The sequence below is a fragment of the Procambarus clarkii genome, chromosome 70, assembly GCF_040958095.1.
Source record: "Procambarus clarkii isolate CNS0578487 chromosome 70, FALCON_Pclarkii_2.0, whole genome shotgun sequence".
Taxonomy (NCBI): Eukaryota; Metazoa; Arthropoda; class Malacostraca; order Decapoda; family Cambaridae; genus Procambarus; species Procambarus clarkii.
The window spans coordinates 16702202-16727365 of record NC_091219.1 but is presented as its reverse complement, the minus strand read 5'-3'; the positions used below and the strand labels follow the sequence as shown (position 1 = coordinate 16727365).

Below are 25164 nucleotides of genomic sequence, written 5' to 3'. Positions count from 1 at the left end.
ATATGGAAACCTAACATGCTTTCTCTTCTTGACAATGAGAAACAATCATTCTGTCAGTTGATTAAACTACCAGATATATAAGTTAAATACTTATTTATCAAAATCTACATAAATCAGTTTTTAACTTAGTCTTGGATAGAAGACGGACTGTTTTCTCTCTGCCTGTGTGCCCAACCACTTGGGCTGGACGGTAGAGTGACGGTCTTGCTTCATGCAGGTTAGCGTTCAATTCCCAACCATCTAAATGGTTTGACACCATTCTTTTCCCCTGTCCCATCCCAAATCCTTATCCTGACCCCTTCCTAGTGCTATATATTCATAATGGCTTGGCACTTTCCCTTGATAATTCCCTCCCTCCCCCTGCCTGTGCCTGTGACAGTATGCAGGTGGGAATCCCTCTTAGTGACACTTGATTCTCTGGATTGTGCTTGTATCCCTGTGTTGGTGGCAGGGTAATGTGAACCAGTTAGTTATAGACTCCCTCGTCAGCAAGGCAAGGAGATTTGCCTGAATAATTTACCTGAATATACCTGAGGACCACTAACACACTAGTGGCCTCAACGAGGACAGCAAGCCTCGTTGAGACCTTGTTAAGTTTGTCAAAGGTTCCCCCCATTTGTCCTGATTTTTTTTTCAAGCTGGATTTTAAAGTTCAAAGAGGTTTAGCTTTTACAGCTTCAGCAGGTAGGTAGTTCCATGGGTTTATTACCCTGTGGATGAAAAAGCATCTTCTGTTTTCAGCCCTACATTGTAACTTGTTGAGCTTGGAACCATTGCTCCTTGTTTGTGTTACATCTGACCTTTGGAAGAAGTTGTTTGGATCAAAAACCTCCAAATTGTTCAGCATTTTAAAAGTTTTGACATGAGCAGCGCTGTCATGTATATACAGTAATAGTAGTAATAATAATAATAACAATAATAATAATAATAATAAGCATCTGTTTTACAGTGCACAACTGTGTCTATTTTGCCTAAAAATTGAACCTTAGTTGTCCTTAGCCTTAGTTGTGAACTGACAACGTAGACCACTGCTCTATAGGAGTGTGTAAATTGGTTGAACTCTTTCTTTAAACTGTAAGGTATGGGATTGAAAGCCGCACTCTAAAGTATAACTAATATTTACAGTCCTTACTTTAGCACCTCTTTGCAGAGGACTTGAGGGACTGTACCCACTTGGCAGTTGTTAAGTTGGTGGCATACCAGGAGCTCTTTCCAGCTTCAGGTGGAGTTCGTTAAGCTAGTTGGTGTTTCCTGTTCATGGTAGGGGTTCTAATATGCATTAAAACCAAGTCCCTTTTATACATATACACATTTATACATATTCCTGGAAATATGTCCTGCCAATTGGTTTACAACCAGATCCCAATTACTGCTGAGTTTATGGATAGGTGTCCAGTAAATCTTTCCTGGCCACGGCTTGAATCCAGACAAAATTGCTTGTGAGGCATGTAGAGAGTGTGCTACCACAGTCCATTACTGTCATCCTGAGCTGGATTAATATTTTCTTGGTGCTTCCCTATCACTGTATTTGATGCCAAAAGGGATATTTGACAAATTTCTTCTGACATTGGTGCCTCAGTGTCATCCTGCCTGACTGTTCATGAATTTTGGCTATGACACAATGAATTATTACTTTTGGGAACAACCAGAGACTTTTGCTCAGAAATGTGTTTTTAATATTGACTCAACCTCTATTTGTCTTATGATTTAATGACGCATAATTTAATTACTTTAAAAATTACATTCCGAACTTTATTATCAAAATCCTACTCAGCATCAAATTTGTACATATTTTGTGTATAACAATTGCCACCAATATTGCTATAAACTCATTACTAGGAGTCCTTATTTTCTTGTTATTAAATATTGCTTATTACTTCTCATTGTCATATTCAACTTTCCAAAAATTCTAAAGATTTATGTTATTTGAACATAAACTCTCTTTGAACCTTGAATTTGAACCTTGAACTCTCAAGGTTTATTATGAGTATTGAGTAATCAGGTGTACCTCATTGAAGGTTTTGATCTACTTCTCAATTCATCCTATGAACTTTATGAACCCCTCCAGGTATCACTTCAGATGTCACATTGGACCTGGCTCTTAGATGCAACTCTCCCAGGTGCTCTTGGTCCCATTGGTGAGTGGCTGAGCCGTGCTGAGTCTGTGCTCGGCACTGAAGACAAGCTTTATGGAAAGAATGATGAGGTAATAATTGTGGAAACTACTCATATATTTATTTCATTGTTTTAAATTAAATTGGTATTATAATAAATATTTATTTTCAGATAAGGTTTAATTAAGGTATACTGTATAGTATCTATAACACATATTTAATATTACCATACTCTTACTGCAAGCTCTCAATTATAAATTGTTGTTTGTAATTTTAACTGAAACATGCTAAAAGGTTACTCAGCAGCTAAACATGCTAAAAGGTTACTCAGCAGCTAAACATGCTAAAAGGTTACTCAGCAGCTAAACATGCTAAAAGGTTACTCAGCACAGCTGCTTACCATTCACAATTACACAGGACTCCACAAGTGTAGACCAAATGAGAGTGGTGGTGTTACTGCAACTATGATCAAGAGTTAGAATGCATGAAAGTTATCAGAACTAGAGATGTCTGTAGAAGAGAATTGTCCTTAATCTGGAGAGTTACTCCTTAAGAACAGATATTATTAATACTGCTATGGCTAGCAAAGAAAGAGCCCATGTTCATGCATACTTGACAAAGAACACACATACTTTTAACAGACTGCAACAAGCATGTAATTTGGATGGATTGGACCATGGGTTGACTTAATTTAACACCACATTTCAAATAAACATTATAAGTATTGATATTAAAAGTGAAGGAAAATTCCTATGCTTGTACACTCACAAGAGACAACTTCAGCATTAACATACAGAACATAGCAAAAAAAAAAGTATCCAAAATAGTTGGTATTAAGTACTTTCAACATCTGATACTCTATCTCCCACTCTGCTATTCTTACACTACATATATTGCTCACTAATTCATTCCTATCTGACTTATGGTATCTGTATCTACAGGTTACTTCAACCCCATCTTCACCCAGCAAAAATCAGAATCAGCAATCAGAATTATTAACAAATGTTATTTTCACACAACTTATAGATCCTCCGTTCAAATTGCTAAACATTCTAAACATACACTCTATATTTTCTGTTTTGCTGTTCACACTTATAATTGCTTATTTCATAGTATGAACCATGACTTGAAACTTTCCTAGAAAGTGTAAGAGAATGCTGAGCATCACACCAGGCAAAATGTAATACAGTACTTTATTTAACAAAGTCAACTCTGTACTACTGCAGGTGTAAGCTGTTTTTAAATTACATAGCTTTTAATTACATTCCGCACATTAAAGTTTTGAAACCTTTCTTTCTTTCTTCCAGATTGCCAATTTGTTAAGTAGAAAGATAGAAGAACACAAGGCATTCTTCGCAGAGCTACCATCAATTGCAGCAAAGTTTGAGGCAGTGAAAAACTCTGCTGATGCATCTTCCATCCCACAACAGCAGCTTGAGTACATGGAACTGAGGCTAAAAACTATTGCCCCTCGTGCAGCACAAAGGAAAATCAAACTTAAGTACCTGGAACACAGAGTAAGTCTTATTCACCTTACCTTACCTGCCATACAAGTTAGTTTTTTGCACACAGTTTTCCTCCCTTCCTTCTGGCATCTTCTCCACTCTCTATGTCGACGATCTTACCCTTTGCTGTTGAGGTGATGATTCGCCTCGCCTTCAACGAGGGCTTCAACTTGCGATTGATGCCGTGTCGTCTTGGGCCACCAATAATGGCTTCAAGCTCTCTGCTACTAAGACTTGTACTGTGACTTTTACTCAGAAACAGGTCGTTCTTCATCCCTCTTTGTCACTTTATGGTCATCCCCTTGTGTACAGTGATTCCGCTAAGCTTTTGGGGATAATCTTTGACACTCGTTTGTCTTGGTCATCCCATATTTCTTACCTCCGAGTTGAATGCTCTAAGGCCCTTAACCTACTTAAGGTTTTGTCCCATACTTCTTGGGGATAGAGGCACGCTCCTCTCTTTAAATTCCTCTCTCATACTTACTAAACTCGATTATGGTTGCTCGGCTTACTCGTCTGCTTCTCCGTCTACTCTTCACCATCTTAATACTCTGCACCATACTGGGTTGCGCCTCAGTTCTGGTGCCTTTCGTTCGACTTCTACCCTCAGCTTGTATGTTGAAACTGGTTTCATGTTTCTCCAGGACTGCCGTGATCGCTACTGTCTTCGCTACCTTGCACGGTCCTTATAGCACCCTCACTCTCACCTATGTCGTGCTTTGACTTTTACCCCTCTTGTGGTCCCTGTTCCCCTTCAACACCTCCCTTTTTCTGTGGTTGTCTCGCCTACAAAATTCTCTTTCGTTTAGTGTTACCAATATTTCTCCTCATGTTGTTCTGTCCTTGCCCCCGTGGAGTCCCCCTCCCTAAATTTTATAAAACCCTGACGCACGTGACTAAAGAAAGCTTTTACCCCTCTTACAGTTCTGAAATGCCTTTTCCTTGAACACTTTTCTTCCCACACCCGCTCCATTTCCGTCTTCACCAATGGGTCTAAGTCTGCAGACAGTGTAGGATACTTTGTTGTTTTTGCTGACCACACCTATATTTGTGTCAACTGTCTCTGGAAACTAGCATCTTCACGGCAGAACTTTATGCTATTCTCTATGCTCTTCGTCTACTGCTTTCTCGCTGTCAGTCCTCCTTTGTGATTGTAGTTGACTTTCGCAGTGCCGTCATGGCTCTGGAGTCCTTTAATACAGTCCATCCGGTGGTAGTTAAGATTCAACATTGGCTGTTTCTTATCTCCAGTAGATTTAAGACAGTGGAGTTTTGCTAGGTTCTCAGTCATATTGGTGTCTTTAAATGACCGTGTGGATGCTGCTGCTTAGAAAGTTATTCACACTTGTCCCATCTCCCATAAAGGTATTCCTTATTCCGACTTTTACCCAGTTATTCATTCCTCCATCCTTGCCCGTTGGCAAGGTTGTTGGTCTTCTGTTATTGGTAACAAACTGCGTACTCTTAAAGAGTAGTGTGTCCTCATGGCCTTCCTCCTACTACAGTAACTGGTGGTGGGAACGACTCTGGCGAGGTTGCGTATTGGCCATACATGCTTAACTCAGACACTTAATGGAGCGCTGCCCTGCTCCTTATTGTCCAAACTGCATTGTCCCTCTTATAGTTGTGTATATCCTTGTTGAATGTCCTGACTTCCAAGACGAGTGTGTGTCCTGCTTCCCGACTGTCCCTTGCGATTACTTGTCTCTTGATAGTATTCTTGGTGAATCGAATACTTTGATATCATTCGTCTTATGCTTTTCTGTTCTCATGTTGGCATCCTTAGTGATATTTAGTGCCTTATAATTATTCCGCACATTTGATGGTGCTACATAGCCTTCCCGGCTTGGTGCCTTCTTTTGATAATTACTTATTTACTTGCATACAGTTTATAAGGTAGTTGATTTACTCAATAATTTAATTGAATAAAATTTAAGTACCAACAATACTCTACTCCAACAATGTATTGAACAAAAAAGAAGAAAATATTTTTGTTAGGAATACTGTACTAAGATACAGTACAACTTCAATTCAACATACCCCGATTCAACGAATCTCTGGCTAGTTCGCACACTTTTCAGGCCGCACCCGGTTCAGTTTGAACCTCCTTGTCCTTCCCCTGCTGTGCTGCGTCCTTGTTCCCCCCCCCCCTACTTCCGGCCCCGAAACGTCTGAGGGTTTCTGAGTCGGGGTATTATTTAGATGGTCTTGAAACTCAAGCAGTGTCGGGGAATGCTCCTTCTAGTATGGCGATGGAGGCATTCGAGACCGATCTCCCTGCCGAAGCCTCTGGGTCTGACCAATGGGCCCCCTTCCGTCCCGCTTACATGGCTGTTCTGGCCCTTTCTTTTGAGGCCGGTGCTTTGGGTGATGACTCGGCCCCCGGGTCCTGCAGTGGAGGATCCTGGGGTGGGGTAGGGGCTGACTTGGGGGACTTGGACCCCGCTGGACCCCGCCTGGGTTTTTCTACCCTCTGAGCGGGGCTTACTGTTACAAAGAGTGGGGTTTTCTTTTCCCCCCTCTGCGTACGAATTGGATTTGGTGTCCGCCCTTCCCCTGGTTTGGTTCCGTGTTCCCCGGGCACTTTGGTTCCGTCTTTCCGGAGGTTTTTGACTTATCACAGCCAACCTGCTGCGGTGCAGGTGGCCCTTGCGGCAAACCTTCTGTGTGACCCGGATTATGCCTCGGCAATGGGTCGTTCGGCTTTCAAGTTTGGGACTTCGTTCCCTTTCTGACTCCGTTACAAGGTTTCGGAGTCATCCTGGCTGGCGGACTGTCCTGTCTTTAGCTTGGAGGCTTGGCACTCCTTTTGCCGTTCCCATACGCTTGAGTGGCGGGAGGCTTCGATGGTGCTTCAGGTTTTCCTAGGGGGCGACCTTGAGCACCTCGATGAGCACTTGTTTGCTCCTGCCCTTCTCTGGGATGTTGGTATCATTCAGCTCCATGTGCAAGTTCCCTCCCTTTCGGCGGCGCAGGTGGCGGAAGACTTACATGCTCGGGGCCTTTTGGTTGCAGAATTGCACTTCTTTTCCCTCCTGGAGCTGTCTTCCGACTGGCTCACGGAGGATGTGATCATTACATACAAAATAGTAACAGGAATCAATCAAATTGATAGGGAAGAATTACTGAGACCTGAAACTTCAAGAACTCATAGATTTAAGGTCATAGGTCATAGATTTAAACCAACTAAACAAAGCTGTCAAAGAAATATAAGAAAATTCACTTTCACAAACAGAGTGGTAGATGGTCGGAACAAGTTAGGTGGTGGAGGCCAAAACTGTCAGAAGTTTTCAAAGTGTTATATGACAGAGTGCTGGGAAGATGGGACACCACGAGCATAGCTGTCATCCTGTAACTACACTTAGGTACTTCATCTTACATAATTACTAAGATGAGGTTTATATACAATCAGTCTTTTGTAAAATATTTGTTACATGTTTTAAAATATAAAAAAAAAATTTCTTTAACTTTCAACAGTACTGCTTGGTAGCATTCCTGATTTTAGTGGAAGCAAAACTGAAGACTTGGGCTGTGAAATATGGCAAGGAACAAGAAGTTCAGCAAATTCTTGCGGAATACCGATCCTTTGTTGGAACACGAAATATTTTCCAAGAGTTTGATCGAGCCTTCCACGAAATGCAACAGGTTTCTGAGGCATATAAAAAAGATTCTAATCTAAGTAAGTACAGTAATAAATTTTCATTTTATATATGAATACTTGGTAAACATTCATATCAATAATGTCTATTTCTAAATTTTTATCTTAGTCTCTTTTAACTTATGACTGCAAGATGTTTAAGAATACTCTATAATGTATGTCAGTATAGGTTATCTTGTGCAGATAGGAGCATGCCATACAAAACTAAATTTGTTACTATATACTGGTAATGCAATACAGTATACTATATAAACAACACTGCTACACATGGGTAACTAATTACTACATGAAGGTAACACACTGCACTATAAAGGTTACATTACACTACACTACCTCATAAAGGTAAGAGGTCTCAGTAGTAGAGTTGGTTTCGTTCTCGACTCACAATCTAGATTTCCGGGTTCGAATCCCGGGTGGGACAGAAATGGTTGGGCACATTTCCTATCACCTAATGGCCCTGTTCACCTAGCAGTAAATAAGTACCCAGAAGTTGGTCAGCTTGTTGTGACGTTGCATCCTGGGGAGGGTCACTAACTCAACCATGGGGAGGGACACAATGAATTATTATTATTATTATTATTACTGTATTATCATTATTGTTATTATACCTCTATTCGAAAGTAATACAATACTACATAAAGTTAACACATCTATATAAAGGTAACACACTGCTAAATAAAGGTAACACACTGCTAAATAAAGGTAACACACTACCTCATAAAGGTAACATACTACTGCATATTAATAACACACTACCACATATTAGCAACACACTTCTACATAAAGATAACACACTATATGTCTCTTCTCCTACCTTAACTTAGGTAAAGCTGAGAGTGATGGTATTGCCAACTTCTTGCTCGAGATGAATGAACGATGGAAGAATGTTTCGGTGGAGTTGAGGTGTATTCAGAGTCTGCTGGAGGAGGTCATAACCTACTGGAAAAAATTCATTGAGCTCACACAAGAGTTTGAGGCATGGTTGGATCGGGCCTTGGCCATGGTCAGCCTCTCTGAAGAAGATAAGATGGATTACTTTCAGGTAAAGTTGCTCTTCTGCATTTTTTTTTTCCAGATTTAATGAATTTTCAATTTGCCTAGAGTTAATGTGAAGAAATTATTCCTCACTACTAGAGTTCTGCAGCATTGCTTGTTGCTGTAAGAACAGTTATCAGCATTACTCGCTGCTCTCAGAACATGTGCCAGGCATCCTTTCACTCATTATTTTGTATAAAATACTTAATTGTAAAATTATTTTATGATATTAAATGATAATGAAAAGGATTTACATGTATGGCAATTGTCTGCTTCATAGTGATCAGATGTGCAGACATGAAAATAATAATAATATTATTATTATTATTATTATTATTATTACAGCAATAAGAATAAGAATATTTTATTCATTAAATATGCATACATAGGGACAATACAGAGATATATTAGAAGGTACAGTGGTACCTAAAATAAAACCACTAATATGTAAATCATTTTGGGCAAAACTTAAAGAAGTTAAAAAAAATTAATTGAAAGTATTATAGGGTAAACAATGCTAAATACTAAATGAGAAGTACTGTACTGTATTCATAAGTCCCCATGGCGAAGTGGAAAGACATTCGCCTCGTGCTTCGCGAGCCTGGGTTCGTAGCCTTACATATATTCTTGTAAAGTCACTAACACGCATAGCATTTTGCCAGGTCCTTAATCCTAATTTTTCGCCGGAATACAACCCGCCAAATTGTTTAACAACCAGGTACTCATTCACTGCTGGGTAAACAGAGGCTACAGTTAAGGATTGGTGCCAAGTCAATCTTCCCTGACCAGGATACGAACCCAGGCCAAATCGCTCATGAAGCGCCGGGCGAGTGCTTTACCACTGCGCCATGGATACTGCAGTATCCAGGGTGAAGAGGATTGATTAGGCACCAGTCCCTAACCGTACACCTCTGTTCACCCAGCCGTGAATGAGTACTGGTTATTAATCTATTTGGCGGGGTTGTATTCCAGTGAAACTTAAGAGTAAGAACCTGCTTGAAATGCTATGTGTGCTAGTGGCTTTACAAGAATATAAAAACTCTTGTATATACAGCACCAGTAAATAATGAAAAAAAGATTACTGTTATACTGTGGTTTTGCACATGCAAAGGTCAGGTTACAGTTTACTTCCTGAATTGTTTGATAATGCTTTATATATTGTTTTGTTTGTTTTGAATTATGTTTTGAGTGTGCTAAGAATAATGGATTTAACCATCCTAAATATTATTTTCTGGGGGGAGCCCTTTCGGCTGCCCGGAGCTATCCAGGCTGATATGCTAATGTCAGACTTCGGCATCAGTCATATGTATGGAGTTCTATGGTTCACCGGGGACCATGAGCCAGAACCTGGCTGGCCCCCCTTCCCCCAGAGAGGCATGGGGAGCAATGGCCTATAGAAACCCCCGTGTGGTTGGAAGCATTCTATGTCTGCCAAAGAGCCGTTCAGGCACCCAGAAAGATAAGCGTCCCAAAACAAACCCCTATTCAGGTGAAAATTGATACAAAATGCCAAACATGTGGATAGAACTCCCCCCCCCCCCAAAAAAAAAAAAAACGAGCAAAAGAGCATGATGTCACACATCGCCGCACCGCTATCTGCGCAGCTCCCCTCTCCCCAGGAAGGGGAAGGGGAAGCCCCAGACCCCTGTGCTGGCTATCCACCCGTCGATGGCAGACATAGAATGCTTCCAACCACACAGGGGTTTCTATAGGCCATTGCTCCCCATGCCTCTCTGAGGGGGCCAGGTTCTGGCTCGTGGTCCCCGGTAGGCTCACAGAACTCCATACACATGACTGATGCCAAAGGCTGACATTAGCATATCAGCCTGGATAACTCCGGGGAGCCTTCGGGTCTCACCCAGAAAATGACGTTTCATTACATTCAACGCTGGTTTTTTCCCCATTTCATATATTGCATTATGTTGAAGAATTGGAGTCAATTAGTTAGTTACCTTTAACATTGAAATTTGCCTTATAAATTTATAAATGAGTCAATACTCTGAACTTGCTTTTGATTTTGTTTGTCTATATGTTTTAAATATCAGTGTTAAGTGTATTTATTTGTTATTGCTGTATATTGATTAAGGAACCCAACATGTTACTTTCTTGCTGTACAGGATTTGGGTGAATGGAAGGAGAAGCACAGTGAAATGAATGAAACTGGTAACTTCTTGGCTGCCACATGTCGTCCAGAAGTAGCTCAAGAGATCCGGGAAAAACTCATCACAGTTAATACCAAATGGGATGAACTCTTCCAGGTAGGTCAGATTTTTTTCTTATGTTACCATCCGCATTTTCCTCGTGTGCTTTAGTAGTACAGTGAACTCTCCATTTGCTTGCAGAATGTGTTTCTAGAAAAGTTTATGCTGCACACATTTGCACATACTGAGCTTAATGTTATGTGGGAAAAATGTGGTCCACAGACCTCCAGAAATCTCCTTTATACTGGTGTTTTATTGTCATGGACAGGAAACTAGTTAGGCTCATCGAAACCTTGCCAAAGGTGAGGTTGTCCACAAGGTCATCCAGCCAGATCTGGTCAGACCCATTGGTTCATAACCTCACTGAAAGAGGGACTCACAACTTATCCACAGTCCATCTTTATCACCAGAATAAGACACAATATTACTGTAGCACTGGATTTAGTAATCGTCTGAAGACAGTTTTCTTTGTACGTGGAATCCGACAAGAATGGAACATAATTTTTTGGACAGCTAGATGCAGTAGAAGCTTTGACCTTCATGGAAAGCATTAATTAACAACAGTTTCGCTGGATATTTCTGTAAAATGACTGGTTGATTGGGCAGGAATAATTTTATACTGAAATTTATTGGGATACACGTATGCAAAATATAAGCAAATATGCTAACAAATTATTATACAGTACTCTCTATATGGTCACCTTGGCCACCTGGTGGCAAGTAAGCATATTGTGATGGAAATTTTTCTTGCCTTGCGTTGCTTTTGTCAGTACAGTGGAACTTCGAATAACAAATTTAATCCGTTCCGGCACTGAGCTCGTTATGTGAAACGCTTGTCTTTCAAAACTAATTTCCCCATTTAAAATAATGGAAATCAAATTAATCCGTTCTACCACCGAAAAACATCAATATGATATTCGATGTTATAAATAATGGAGCAGCCTACCTTACATAAAGTGAACAAACCTTTATGACATTTTTCTTTCTTCAAATTTGTTCAATTGTTCGCAAGCAGTTGCTTATTATTTTAGTGCTTCTGGCTTGCTGGTGTTTATTTTCTTGGCACTTTGATAGTCTTTGATATCCAGGCTTCCCTTTGCCAGTTGACGGGGCCAGATTGTGGTCCTGGGCTCTGTCAGGTGCTGGTATGTTTTCCAAAGGCTTTGTCTCTTTCAGGTTGTAGCATCAAGGAGCTACTGAGGGAACCCTATCAGAAAAATATTTATTCATATTGTAACTGTTATAAATTTATTTTCCATATACTCAACAGTGTAGTGGTTAGTGTGTAAGAGATTGCAATTTTATTATTCTTATAAAGCTGGCCTAAATTATTGTTTTATATATTTATATATTATTTATTTATTTATTTCTTTTGTTCACTCCAGTTTGTGCAACAGTATCTTCATCGTGGGCAGATAATGCGAACCAAAAACGACTACCAGTCTGGACAGGACCGACTTGAATTGTGGCTTGAGAATGCTGAGGTCATTCTTAATTCCACAAATGTGTGTACAGTTGAAGCAGTGAAAACATATGGAGAGCAGCTTAAAGTAAGTTTTAGATCGTAATGGCAAATCATTCATGAAGTTTAGTTTTAAGAATCTCTATGATCCTTATCATCATTTCAGGCTTCAAAAGAATAAGGTCAGAAGATATACTGTATATGTAATGTAATATTCTGTAATTATAATCATCATCATTTTCAATATTTTAATTATGGTATTATAGTTATGTATGTCTTTTCTCACTGACTTGAAACTTAAGCATTTAGTTATGGTTATAAAATTGAAACATATCAATTGTGACACTAGCTCTCCACATATGTCAGTTGCTTAATTTAGAAACTGTACTTGTGGTCGATCTCGAACCCATTGTTGATGTGACGACTTATACTGAATTTTGTAACTAGCTCATCAAGATTGTAACTTGCTTAGCTAAATGAATTGTGGGGTTCAGTCCCTGAGCCCATTATGTGCCTCTGTAACCCTTTCCACTACCGCCCACAAGATGGGTATGAGGTGCTTAATAAATGAACTAAACTAACTAACTAACTTAGTCAATCAGGGCAGTATAGCCCATTGTGGCTGGCCACATGTGGAATTATTCAGACATGCTGCACACATTTCCTAAAATCATGTGATGTGATGGATAATACCTTATTAACATACAATTACCAAATATCATGTAAATCTCACTTATTTTGTCATCCTAATTAACACTTTCGCGCTCTCCGCGAAGGTCACTCAGCCAACCGTAAGTGCAACGAGCGTTTTGCCGCGTAAGCGTAAAAACAAAAATGTGTATACTCTTTTTACTCTCATGACCTTAGTTCTTGAGCTACGTATTTCATTTAGGTACCAACGTGTTCGCAATAAAATTCTCTAGAAGAACATCAGTAAAAAAAGTCACGAAACGTATAGGGATACCAGCACCAAATAAATAACTACGAAGATGACTCGCCGTGAGCGCCCAACAGCAACAAAATGTTTTTACTCTTGGGATTGTTATCACCTCCACACTTGTTCTACAGCATTAATTTTGGTATCAATGGACTCGCAATGAAATTCCCAACACGGTGATATAAATATAAGCGTAGAATAATGATGCGGCCCGCCCGCAAGAGTGTGGGAAGTGGTGAAATTGTTACCCGGTATCGGTGACGGGACGACGCACGGCGCTTTGAAAGTTTATACTTATTTCACTCTCATGACATTAATTTTCTATGTACGTCATTCATTTTTGTGTCAATGTGTTCGCAATAGAATGTTCTATGAGCCCATAGGTAAAAAAGATCAACAAAGCGTAAGATAGACTAGCGCCAAATATAAAACAACGCTGGAACATATCAGTGAGCGTCAAATACACACGAAATGTTTTTACTTTTGTTATGTTTGTCAAGTTTATACTTGTTGCACACAGTTATTTTTGGTTGTACATTGATCGGAATAAAATTCCCTAAACAGACATATGCATATAATACATGATATGGGGGAAGCATTACCAGTATAAACGGCTAAAGTCACCCACCTGCAACCCGTTTGGGACATAATACCATTTGATCGAAGTGGTCCACACCTTTCATGAACTTATTGTACAATGCAGCCTAGTGGTGAGAAAGAGAGCCTCATGGCGCGCAGTTTGAAACAAACCCAAAGTAAATCGGATAAAAATTGAATTTTATACAAATATTTTACAAGAGGACATAACTTTATGTCCACTATGCGTTAGCGTTAGATGAAACAGGACTCACCGGTGAGTCCGGTTAGCGCGAAAGTGTTAAGGACATTTATTTGCCTAACTCCCAGGTATGTATTTTCTGATAAGTGAACAGAGACACCAAGTTTAAGAAAATATGCCCAAACATCTCACCCTGCTTTGGAGTCAATCTCGGGTATCAAACTTGGGTTCAATTAAGCACTACAGTAGGATTGCCCGAAATGGTGTGTGTATTAGTGGCTTTAGCCATGGTATGTACTAGCTCTGTCTAGAAATCAAACATTCTCTTTGTAACTCATTTTGAATGTATGTCCTATTACCTGAATAAACATTATTATTATTATTATTATTATTATTATTATAGTTTAGTAGACATTATTTTTAATTAATAATTTAGGTTTTCTTCTTTACTCACATTTGTGTATATTGTAAGAAAATAAATCTTATTTCAATTGCAGAAACTAAATGCTGATATTGAAGAAATGGAACTACTCTTCAAAAATATTTCTAAGGCTTTCCAGGCTCTAGTTCAAGACTTATCACCTGATGAGATTGAGAGAATGATGTGGTCTCTCAAGCAAGAAAAGGAAGAGCTAGTTAGATATCGAGCAGTCATTCCTCAAAAGATGTACCTTACAACTCAAGTAAGTTGTGGCTGGTAAAGATTGAATATACTTTGTACAGATCTGTGTGTGCAGTTACCTAACTGTAATTACCTAAGTGTAGTTACAGGATGAGAGCTACGCTCGTTGTGTCCCATCTTCCAAGTATTCTGTCATATGATGCTTTGAAACTACTGATGGGTTTAGTATTCTCCGCCTTCTTACATAACTTGTTCCAACCATATACCAATCTGTTTGCAGAAGATAACTTTCTAATATTTCCCGAGGGGGAGCCGGCTCCCTGGAGCTATCAAACTGATATTAGCAATATTAGTCTGAGGCTTCAGTCATACGAAATTCTTGCCTACCTGGAACCACGAGTCAGAACCTGGTCCCTTCTGAGAGACGTAGGGAGTAATGGCCTATGAAAACTCCTTTGTATGAGAGTATGTAGCTTGGTGGGGCCCCCGTCCCACCGAGCCAGCCGCTAGATCATCAGTTCGTTGACTGAAGCCAGCTGGGGCTGACATCTTCTCTGGCTGCCATTTCTTGTCAGGATTTTGCCACTAGTGATTGTGCCTGCCGTGTGTTGGGGCGTTGGCCAGAAGTACCAGTACTTGGGGCTGCATGTGCTTAGGGCTATCTCGCTTCTCGCTTGGGGAGGGTGTGGAGATGATGAGTGCTGGGCTATCGTCTGGGGCGTTGGTCTCGGCTGCTGGGGCGTTGGCTGTGTTGCTGAAACTGTGTGCGTCTATCCTCCGGGAGGCGGTGTCTCTGTTTTTCATCTCTCGACTCGTGTGTCAGCAGGCTGTCCTCGCTCCCTCTATTGATTCAATCTGGGATCTGGCTCTTCAGTTTTCTTCGCCTTTTTGTCCTTTATTTTTTGTGGACTTCGTTGTTACTTAGTTTTTGCAAGCAGTTTCTGCTAGTTGCTGTTTTCTTTCCGAATTGTTAATTATCTGGGGTGGGCATTCTCGTGCTTCGCAGAAGGATCATGCCAGGGCTCAGGTCTCTGCAGTCGACGGCAGACATGACTATACTCTCAAAAAGTGGAGTGCTCATAAGCCATTGCTCCCTGCACCTTCCTGAGATTATCAGGTTCTGGCTCGTGGTTTCCGATAGGCAAGAACTCCAAGTAACTGATGCTCTAGACTAATATAGTGAATATCAGTCAATTAGCATCAGGGAGCCTCTGGAGCTCAACCCTGAAAGTGGTGTTTCATTACATTCAATGCTGATTTTTTAACTGTTCATATGATGGTTACCCTGTGAATCAACAATTGACGATGTCTGCAGCTTTAAGATAGAACAATTAAGCATAAACAATATTTTCCAGATAACTTTTATCTTTTTATTTATTTTCAGATTATAACTCAACTGGAAGCAGTGGACAGTGGAATTATTGAAATAAACCACTGGCTAGATGAAGCAGTGAGCCTCTTGGACTCCTTTACACTCCATGGCACAAATGAACATATGCAGGGCCAACTTACTAAACATAAAGTAATTTTCTTAGTGCTTGTTGATATGCTTGGTGAAGGTTTTAGGCCCCGTCTTAAATTACAAATACCTGTGTTATAAAAAAATACATGTGATAAAATCCCTTAATTGTACCAAGAGTGCCTCAACTTGTATAATACTGCATTCTTATGTAACCTTAATACTAATTTATATAAATTATGCAGTATTACTTGTTAAATTGAGGTAATCTGTGGATAATGTTTTTTAATGTTGCTAAGTATCATAATATGATGATAATTACCCGGTAGTTGATCACTCTTATCCCAAATTATATCCAGATCTTTGTTTGATGTTATCTATTGTGTGGAGGTGTTGATTGTTTAGCCAACATTTTGTCCTGTACATCTATAATGTCTCATGTTTTTCCCACATAGCCATCATCAATTTTTGTATTGAAGTTTTACATTAACATTTTGTTATAATGGGTAAGTTATTAATTGTTTACAGTACTCCGTTTTGATTTTGACTTGTTCTTTAAAACCTTATTCCCACCAACATTAATTAAATCCAGAAGGTTATAGTTAGGTGTCAGATTTGAAAATTGTAAATGTCACATAACAACTCTTTCTGTTGCTTTGTGTAGAGTGAAGATCCCGAGTCACCCTTTTCTTTCATCGCCATCAATGAGACGGCAAGAATCCAACTAGAGAAACATAGGGTAGGTGTTCTTTTATGCTTGGTAATTACAGGATTGGTCATCACCTACTGTATCATGTGGTGAGTTTTTTCTGATGGGACTGACAGACTTTATATTGCATGTCTGTTATTATTTTTGGGGGAGTGAAATTTGTCTGTGATAAATTTTCTGAAAACCATAGTCCTATTAATGACAGTAGATTAACTGACTGTACTGAATATTTTACATGTGAATCATAGTAACTTTTAGTTCATGTAGCAATGCCTTATTTTTATGATTTGAAATACATTTTCTGTGGGGAGCCCCGTCGGCTCCCTGAAGCTATCCAAAATGATATGTGCCATATTAGTTTAGGGTCACAGCCACAGGAGTGACTGTGACTGATCACAATCACAGTCCCCCCCTTTGGGGCGAGGGGTGGAGGGAGCACTAATGAGCGGGAGTGATGCATGACGTGTTGCTTGTTTTCTTTCTGGGGGAGTTCTTTTGCTCTTTCCGGACGTAGGTAGCAATTTTCACCAGACAGTAGTTTTAGTTTCGCCCATTTTTCTCTGACTGATGAACCCAAACTAACAAAGCACTATATCAGTTCAGATTGCTTCAGGAAGCCTCCGGGGCTCATCCAGAATATGGCATTTCATTACTGTACTTTCAACGCTGGTTGTGCACAGTGTATCCTCCTATATCCAGGTCTCCTGATAATAAATATATATAATGAATGTATTATTAATGTATAATTAATAAATGCGGTATTAATTTCGATACCAAATCACCCTACTGGAATTGAGATTTTGAAACGTATTCAGGTTTTCTTTGAATCAGCTGTTATTTGGATCAACTCTATTTAGTAATTTCTAGCAAATCATATTGTTTTCATCCTTTTTTTATTATTCTTGTGCTTTCAATAGTAAATACTTTATAACACAATTTTTTGTCAGAAATAGTGTTTTAATAGTGTTATACAATGTATGTTTATAAATATAAATAAATGTTTATTTAGGTAAGGTACATACATACAAGAGATTTTACAAAGTTTGTTGGGTTAATAGATAGAGCTAGTACATACAATGCCTAAAGCCACTATTACGCAAAGCGTTTCGGGCAGACGTTTAGTAAAGTTTCTAAGTAAAGTTTCTTTTCTTAGATTTTCATAGTGGGGGACTTCTCTGAACAATGTAGGATTCTAACATTACCTGTATTTTAGAGGTAACACTATAATGGGCCATTTATGTATTATATACTGTAGTATCTATTTCTTGCTATTTACTTAACAGGCCTTCTTTTCCCGCCAACTGTACTATAAGTCAATGCTTGACACAAAAAATCGTGTCTATCAAAATCTTCTGCGGACTACAAATGACGGTGAAAATCTTAATGTTCAAGATCTACAAGAAAAAATAAATAAACTTAATGAGAGGTAAGTCATGTGTTATATTGTAACTATATGTTTATAAAATCTGCACACGTTATCTGTAGCACAGTAGTTAACAAAGACAGTTCATAAGAAATAGGACCCATGTTCAATTTCTGGGCAGGGCAAGATGTTTAGCCACATTGAATTTAATATCATATTTTTATATCAGTTAATATTTAATGTCTCTCTTCATGTAGTAGTAAATAATTAACGGGAAGTTTGGGACTTTTCTGGGGGAGTCCCTACGGCTCCCCGGAGCTTATCCAGGCTGATATGCATATATTAGACTTTGGCATCAGTCAGTGTGAATGGAGTTCCTAGGCCTACCGGGGACCACGAGCCAGAAACTGGCCCCCTCAGAGAGGCACGAGGAGCAATGGCTTATAAAAATGCACACGTGATTTGAAGTATTCTATGTCTGCCATTGACTGGGTCAGACACCCAGAAAGGTAAGTATCCCAAAACAAATCCCTATTCTGGTTGAAACTACTACTAAAAGTCAAACGAGTGGACAGAACTCGACAAAGAAAGCAAGTGAGCATGATGTCACCATGTTGCCATGGTGTGCAGCTTCCCCCTCCCTGGTAGGGGGGAAGGTGGAGTTCCAGACACTGCGTTGGCCACCCAAAACCTCAGTTCTGAGGCTGATGTGCTAGGCTAAAGTTGTGTGCTCTGGCTCCTGACATTGTCTCCAGCTCTGTGCTTTGGGGTGTGAGCTGTTCCTTGGGTGGTGCGCGAGCCAGAAGTATTCTCTAAAGTACTCGGGCTGCATGTGCCTTGGGCTACCTTCCCTAGGTGCCCAGTAAGTACTGCCCTTGGGGCGTGGGGCCACTTTTCACAAGTTCCTTGGGTTCTGCATCTGCTTGATCATTTGCTGCTTGGCGTTCGGCCACCTTTTGTGTGCTGGGGTGTTTCTTGCACCCTTGTTCACCTTAGGGTAAGAAGTAGTTTGCACTTGTAGGGGTGCAGGGTACTGTGCAGTTTGTTATCTCTCATAGCGGCTGGTTCTGTTTTGTCTGGGTACGTTGTCCTCTTGCGGGGTTTTCTTTTTTTTTTTTCTTTGCCTGGTGGGGAGACCTGCCTTTGTTAGTTGCCCCCTGTGTGTGTATAGTTCGGGTGGTATCCCCTGCTGGGCTCCCGTGAGTGGACACATCCCGGGGGTTCAGCTTCTAGAAAGTTTGTTGCTAGACCTGGGTGCAGGTTATCAGTACCCTGCCTGAGGCTTCCCTGACCGTGTGTTCCATCTCAGGACCCTGGGAATTTCCACAGGGGCACGTGGGTCCAATGGATGTGACCCCTGAGTTCCCCTCGCTTTGTGTGAGTTTGAGGGCTGCTCTGTCCCCTTGTCTCTGGGTGACTCGTTGTTTTTGCCTCCGTCACGCTGCCTGCTGGGTCAGTGACACCTTCGACTCAAGAGTCCTGCGAGTTTTGTTGCTTGTTTGTGACTCATTTTAGCCAGTCCACTGATATCTCTATTTGGGTACAGGCAGTGCAGGCATTGCACGTTAGGCTTAGGTTGTTGCACTTTAGGTTTAGGTTGTTGCACGTTAGGTTTAGGTTGTTGCAACGCACTAGGTTGGTTGCTTCCCTGGAAGCCCCAAGGCTGCCCAGTTTTGGTTATAGGGACCCCAGACTTGGGGGTGTTTGTTGATTACTTCGGCCTTGCTTTAGTCCGCACCCCCTCGTCCTTTCCCCTGCTGTGGTTTGGTCTGGTCCTTCCTCCCCCTGCATCCGGCTCCGAAACGTTTCAGGGTTTCTGGATCGGGGGCAGGGTTTAGATGGTCTTGAGACTCGAGCGGTCTCGGGGGAATGTCCCTAACGGGGTAGTGACGGAGGCATTAGAGTCGGTTCTCCCTGCTGAAGCGTTTTGGTCTGACCAGTGGGCCCCGTTCCTTCCGGCTTCTATGGCTGCACTGGCCTTTTCTTTTGAGTCCAGGGCTTTGGGGGGGGGGGACGTCATAGCCCAAGGTTCTGTTGTGGTTTCCGGGGCTGAGGAGGGGCTGACTTGGGGGCCTTGAGCCCCGTTGGTCCCCGTCTGTTTTTTTTTTTACCCTCTGAGCGGGGCTTACTGTTACAAGGAGTGGGGTTTTCTTTTCCCCTCATTTTGTACAAGTTGGATTTGGTGTCTGTCTCTCCCCGGGTTCGGTTCTGTGTCCCTTCAGGTTCTTTGGCCCAGTCTTTCTGGAGGTTTTCGGCTTGCCGCATCCCGCCTCATGTGGTGCGGAATGCCTTTGCGGCTTCCTTCCTGCGTGACCCAGATTATGCCTCTATTATGGATCCGTCTTCGTTCAGGTTTCAGTGAGTCCCCAGTATACCTAGAACTCCACCCACACTGACTGACACAAAAAGTTAGATATATTCATATCAGCCTGGATAGCTCTGGGAAGCCTCCGGGACTCGCCCAAGAAATGACTTTTCATTACATTCAACACTGATTTTTTATAGATTCTAATACTAGACTGGTGTTTTAAGTGATTCACATCATTATTAGCTGATGAATTTAATTGCGACGTGGCAATGATATTCCGTGTTTCTCAGGAAAAAAGCCACAACAATCTCGTTTTCTTCGGATGAATAACTAAGATATTTTGTTTAATTTGTTAGTACAAATTCAGCAGCAATTTTATCTGCATATTATATTAAAGGTTAGTAAATGGTATCGTATTTTCCGACACTAGCTTCAGCAGCTTCAGAAACCAAAGATAATTAACAAATAATATTTACTATAAATTTTATTTTGAACTGAATGTATAATATTTTTTCTAAATAGATTTTCCAGTGTGACTGCTGCTTCTGTAACGTGGGAAACTCGCATGAGTGAGAGTATTCGATGTTGGCAGAGCTTTAAGGAGTGCGAATCAGAAGTCACTGAGTGGATAACTAGTGCAGAAAAACTATACCAGGAGAAGGCCATTACAACTAAGAGCTACCTGGAAACTCATAAGGTTAGTCAGCATTAGGAAGTACACTATTGTTTGTAAGGAATTTGTTTATTTCCACTAAGTTAACTGGATAAATAATGCTATAAGTAGCAAATATAATGTGGTCTCTCGATGAGCCTGTTGCTTTCCATCTGAATACAGTATCAGTATGCATGTTGGTAAGAGTTATCACCCTACTGCCACTTTATGATGATCAGTTTAATTTACTTATTATGCCCCCCATACCCATCCTGTGGGCAGTAGTGGGAAGGGTTACAGAGGCACTCAATGGGCTCAGGGACTGAACCGCAAAGTTCATTTAGCTAAGCAAGTCTCGATGAACTAGTTACAAATTTAATGGATATTGTTACTTCAACAACGGATTTGAGAGTGAATGTATAAAATGTAATTAGAAATAAACACTGCCACCACACATACCCTAATGGTGACTTGTTTAGTTCTGAAAGATTACCAGAGTGGTTCAGTGCCATCCCATCACTGTGCTCATATAAGAATACTGAAGCAAATATATTTGTGTTGTAAAATGGTTTACATACCTCTGTGTTGTACACATTTCATGACAGAATGAATTAATTATTATATCCACACACTAAAATTAAATTCAAAACCATGTTTCCCCAAATTATAATTGTGAAATATTAATATTGATAAATCTCATTTCTTTGAATATAGGATTTTTTCATCAATGCTCCTGAGCACCTTCTCTTGAAGGTGATTGCTACTGGACAGGATTTACAGAAATTCATAGCCGAGTCCGAGCAGGATGCCATTAATGTGGCCATCAAAAGTATACAGAGCCGGTGGGATGATGTGATGTGCCATGCTCCACTGCATCTGCTTAAGGTAAAGACTTCCTTGCTCTCACATCATTTGCAAACTATTTTTCAGATGGACAGTTTAAAGTTAATCTTTCTCATGATTTCATGATTAACTATATTATATGATATATGTTTTTCTGGGGGGGATCCCCTTCGTTTTTCTGGGGGGGATCCCCTTCGGCTCCCTGGAGCTTATTAAGCTGATATGTATTATGTTGTCGGTCGATTGTATATGCCCCTTCCGGACAACCAGCCAAAACCCGTAGAGTGCTTGTACTTTGATCAGGAGATCACCCTGTATGCTTCCTGCTCTTAGAGAGGGGTTCAGTCTCTATAGGCCATTACTCCTCGTGCCTCTCTAGAGGGGGGCCAGGTTCTGGCTCGTGATCCCTAGTAGGCAAGAACTCCATGCATTGACTGATGCCAGAAAGTTATACATATCCATTCAGCCCGGATAGCTCCGGGGAGCCTCCGGAACTCACCCAGAGAATGGCGTTTCATTACATTCAATGCTGGTTTTATGATTGACTTCAAATTCAAAGAAAATTGTTGATTATAACATTTACAGTAGCTGATTATATATTTCAGCATCATTTTAATAAAATTTCTTAACACCTGTTTTGATGAAACTATAAATATAGTAATGTAATGCTAATTACCCATTGCAGCTGGAGTTCCGCCTTGACGAAAATACGTTCCACATGTATGTACGTGATATTGAGAAGGAATTAGCCAGCGAACAGAATGCATACAATAAAAGTGAGAATGTTGAAGCCATAAGACGAAAGCATGAGGTAAGTATTCTCATGTGACATTGGGATGTAGTTAAAAACCACACTGCATTTCCAATAGGTTTTAATAAACTGTATTACATTTACAGAGGAATTTATTGTAATGAGCTATTTGATTTACATATACAGTAGCTTTAATTAAACTGTATTATTTTGAAGTATCATATGGCTCTTAATTTTAGCAGGTATACAATTTAGTTTTGGAGATAAAATGATTTGAATAGATCAATACTGTAACTACCTAAAAAACCTATAATTATTCTTGTCATTAAAATTTTTTAATTTTAACTACAGTTTATAAATGGTTATCAATGTACTGAACTTAATGTGATTTTTTTACAATCAGGAATTCTTTGCTGAGCAGCTGATATCACGAATAGAAGAAATTTTAGACAATATGGATGTATCAAGTCATGATTATGGGAATAAGGTAAAATACTATATCACTGTATGCATGAATTTTATAGCTTAGCAATTAGAAACTGGCCTTGAATTTTTATATAAATTAGAGCACACAGTCTAGGTGAGCATTTGTGCTTGTCATCCAGAAAGGCAAACCCTGAGCACTAAGCTGTGTGTAGGATAAATTGATGTTTTTGGTGCTTAACCCTCAAACTGCTAGGGGTCCAAATGGCTTCAACAATCACAGGCACCAAAAAAAAAAAAAAAAAAAAAAAAAAAATCTTTCGTCTTATAAAAGTGTTCATTTTTGTTCCCTGATCATGGAAAAATAAGAAAAAAATTGTTGGTGGCATATTTTAGCTGCAATAGGGTAGGGAAGTCTGGCAAAAAAGGGGCGTCGACAGAGCCTTCGCCAGACGAGGTCTACTCTGCTCGAGCGGTCAGGCAGCAGTTGCCACAAATATATTATTACCTAATCATTTCAATGTCTGATTTTTTCTTTGTTTTTTTGCAGTAATATTATTCAATAGTGTGAATTGTGATATATTTATATAATAAAATGTGTGAACCATCGCTGTACTCAAAATTATGGTGTGCATATTAGTGATTCAATTATTATGTTCATAAAACAATAAACAAATAGTTTTGCTGTTATTACACTATAACACAGGTTATATATAAGTATCTGCATGTTTTGCTCACCGTAACGAACCACTAAGTTGGTATTGTGAGTCAAATTGCAATGAGGAGTGACCGCCACACACCAGCCAGCCACTCTCTGCCACTCCCTCCCTCAACAACACCTCACTCGCCCTCGTTCTCCTCCCACAATATTGTTTTTGCATTTATTCACTATACACAGACGTTATATATAAGTATCTACATGTTTTGTTCACTATAACTGTACATCTAAGCATGTATAGTGAGTAAAGGCACAAAGACACGGCTACTCACACAGTCAGCTGGTGCCGGCCGCCCTCAAGACGCACTAATATTTCTCCTCCAAAAATACTGTTTGTGGTGTTATTATGCTATATACACACATTATATATAAGTATCTACCTGTTTTATTCACCATACCTGTACAAATAAGCTGGTATGGTGCCCAAAGACCATAGTGGCCACCAGTAAACAACATGACAAGTTGTGCAGACGACACACCTCCCTCACCAAAATGGCGGCTCCCAACCTGCTCCTATTACTGTTATTACATTCTATACACACGTTATATATAAGTATCTACATTTGTGTTCACCATAGCGAACCACTAAGCTGGTATGGTGAGTGCAGTCAATGAAAGGAGGCCACACACAGTCAGAAGACAACGCCACTACCCTCCCTCCCACAGCATTATTCCTCCCTCCATGGAGCACAGCGCTAAATATCACCACAATCCTGCTATTATCAGAATACTGGTCAGTTTTATCACAGTCAGGGGTCTTCTGTAATACTATCATTGCTAAATAATAGCATGAACATACATATTATGGCATTTGTAGGCGATGCTGTGGTCACAAGCTGAACAGCAGTGCTGTGAGCTCATGTTGCGTGCGTCAGCCTTGGTGGCTCGCTCTCACACCCGGGAATGTTGGTTTTGATGTTTTTTCTGGGTGGCATCTGGCAACTATCAGTCGTGGCTGCACTATAGCTGCCCCTATCCCAGGCGGGGCATTTAAATTATAGCGCTAGACACGAAATCATATATATATGACTTGCGCGGTTTCGGTTTTGTCACTGAAATCATATATATATGATTTGCGCGGTTTATGGGTTAATAGTGAAAGCCTTCCCCACCCACTAGCAAAATGTGGACAAACAACATTGATGTAATAAGGAATCAACATTAGAAATATTGATCCAATGTTTATTAAACATTACCTGCTAGGTGAGAATATGATTGAGTATAGAACAGAAAATGAGTCGCAGCCAAAGGGTTAATAGAGAAATGTTTTTGTAGTTTGCGAACTGTAAATAATATAATAGATTATTAGATACTAAAATTTTATTTATATGATTAATCAGATTGAATATTTCCATGCTGTTGATTTGAAGGAAAGTTCAAAGAATATGATTACAGTAACAATATTATAATAGTTCTTATGGGGGGAGCCCCTTCAGCTACCCAGGCTGATATGCTCATGTCAGACTTTGGCATCATGTGTATGGAGTTCTGTGGGCCTACCGGGGACCATGAACCTAGCCCCCTCAGAGAGGCATGGGGAGCAATGGCCTATAGAAACCCCCATGTGGTTGGAAGCATTCTATGTCTGCCATTGACCGAGTCAGGCACCCAGAAAGGTAAGCGTCC

General features: G+C 40.2%; 1 protein-coding gene across 6 annotated transcripts in view; it reads left to right on the top strand.

Annotated features, from left to right (window-relative positions):
- LOC123775278 (uncharacterized) overlaps positions 1-25164 on the top strand; it is a 477428-nt gene that overhangs the window by 99585 nt on the left and 352679 nt on the right. For all 6 annotated transcript variants that reach the window (XM_069311593.1, XM_069311592.1, XM_069311596.1 and 3 more), the window contains exons 10-23: positions 2069-2206; positions 3422-3631; positions 7097-7298; positions 8102-8319; positions 10430-10570; positions 11899-12063; positions 14188-14373; positions 15697-15834; positions 16436-16510; positions 17764-17906; positions 20674-20848; positions 21518-21688; positions 22332-22457; positions 22801-22884. In XM_069311593.1, coding sequence (XP_069167694.1) covers positions 2069-2206; positions 3422-3631; positions 7097-7298; positions 8102-8319; positions 10430-10570; positions 11899-12063; positions 14188-14373; positions 15697-15834; positions 16436-16510; positions 17764-17906; positions 20674-20848; positions 21518-21688; positions 22332-22457; positions 22801-22884 — 2172 coding nt within the window. The remainder of the gene's footprint in view (positions 1-2068; positions 2207-3421; positions 3632-7096; positions 7299-8101; positions 8320-10429; positions 10571-11898; positions 12064-14187; positions 14374-15696; positions 15835-16435; positions 16511-17763; positions 17907-20673; positions 20849-21517; positions 21689-22331; positions 22458-22800; positions 22885-25164) is intronic.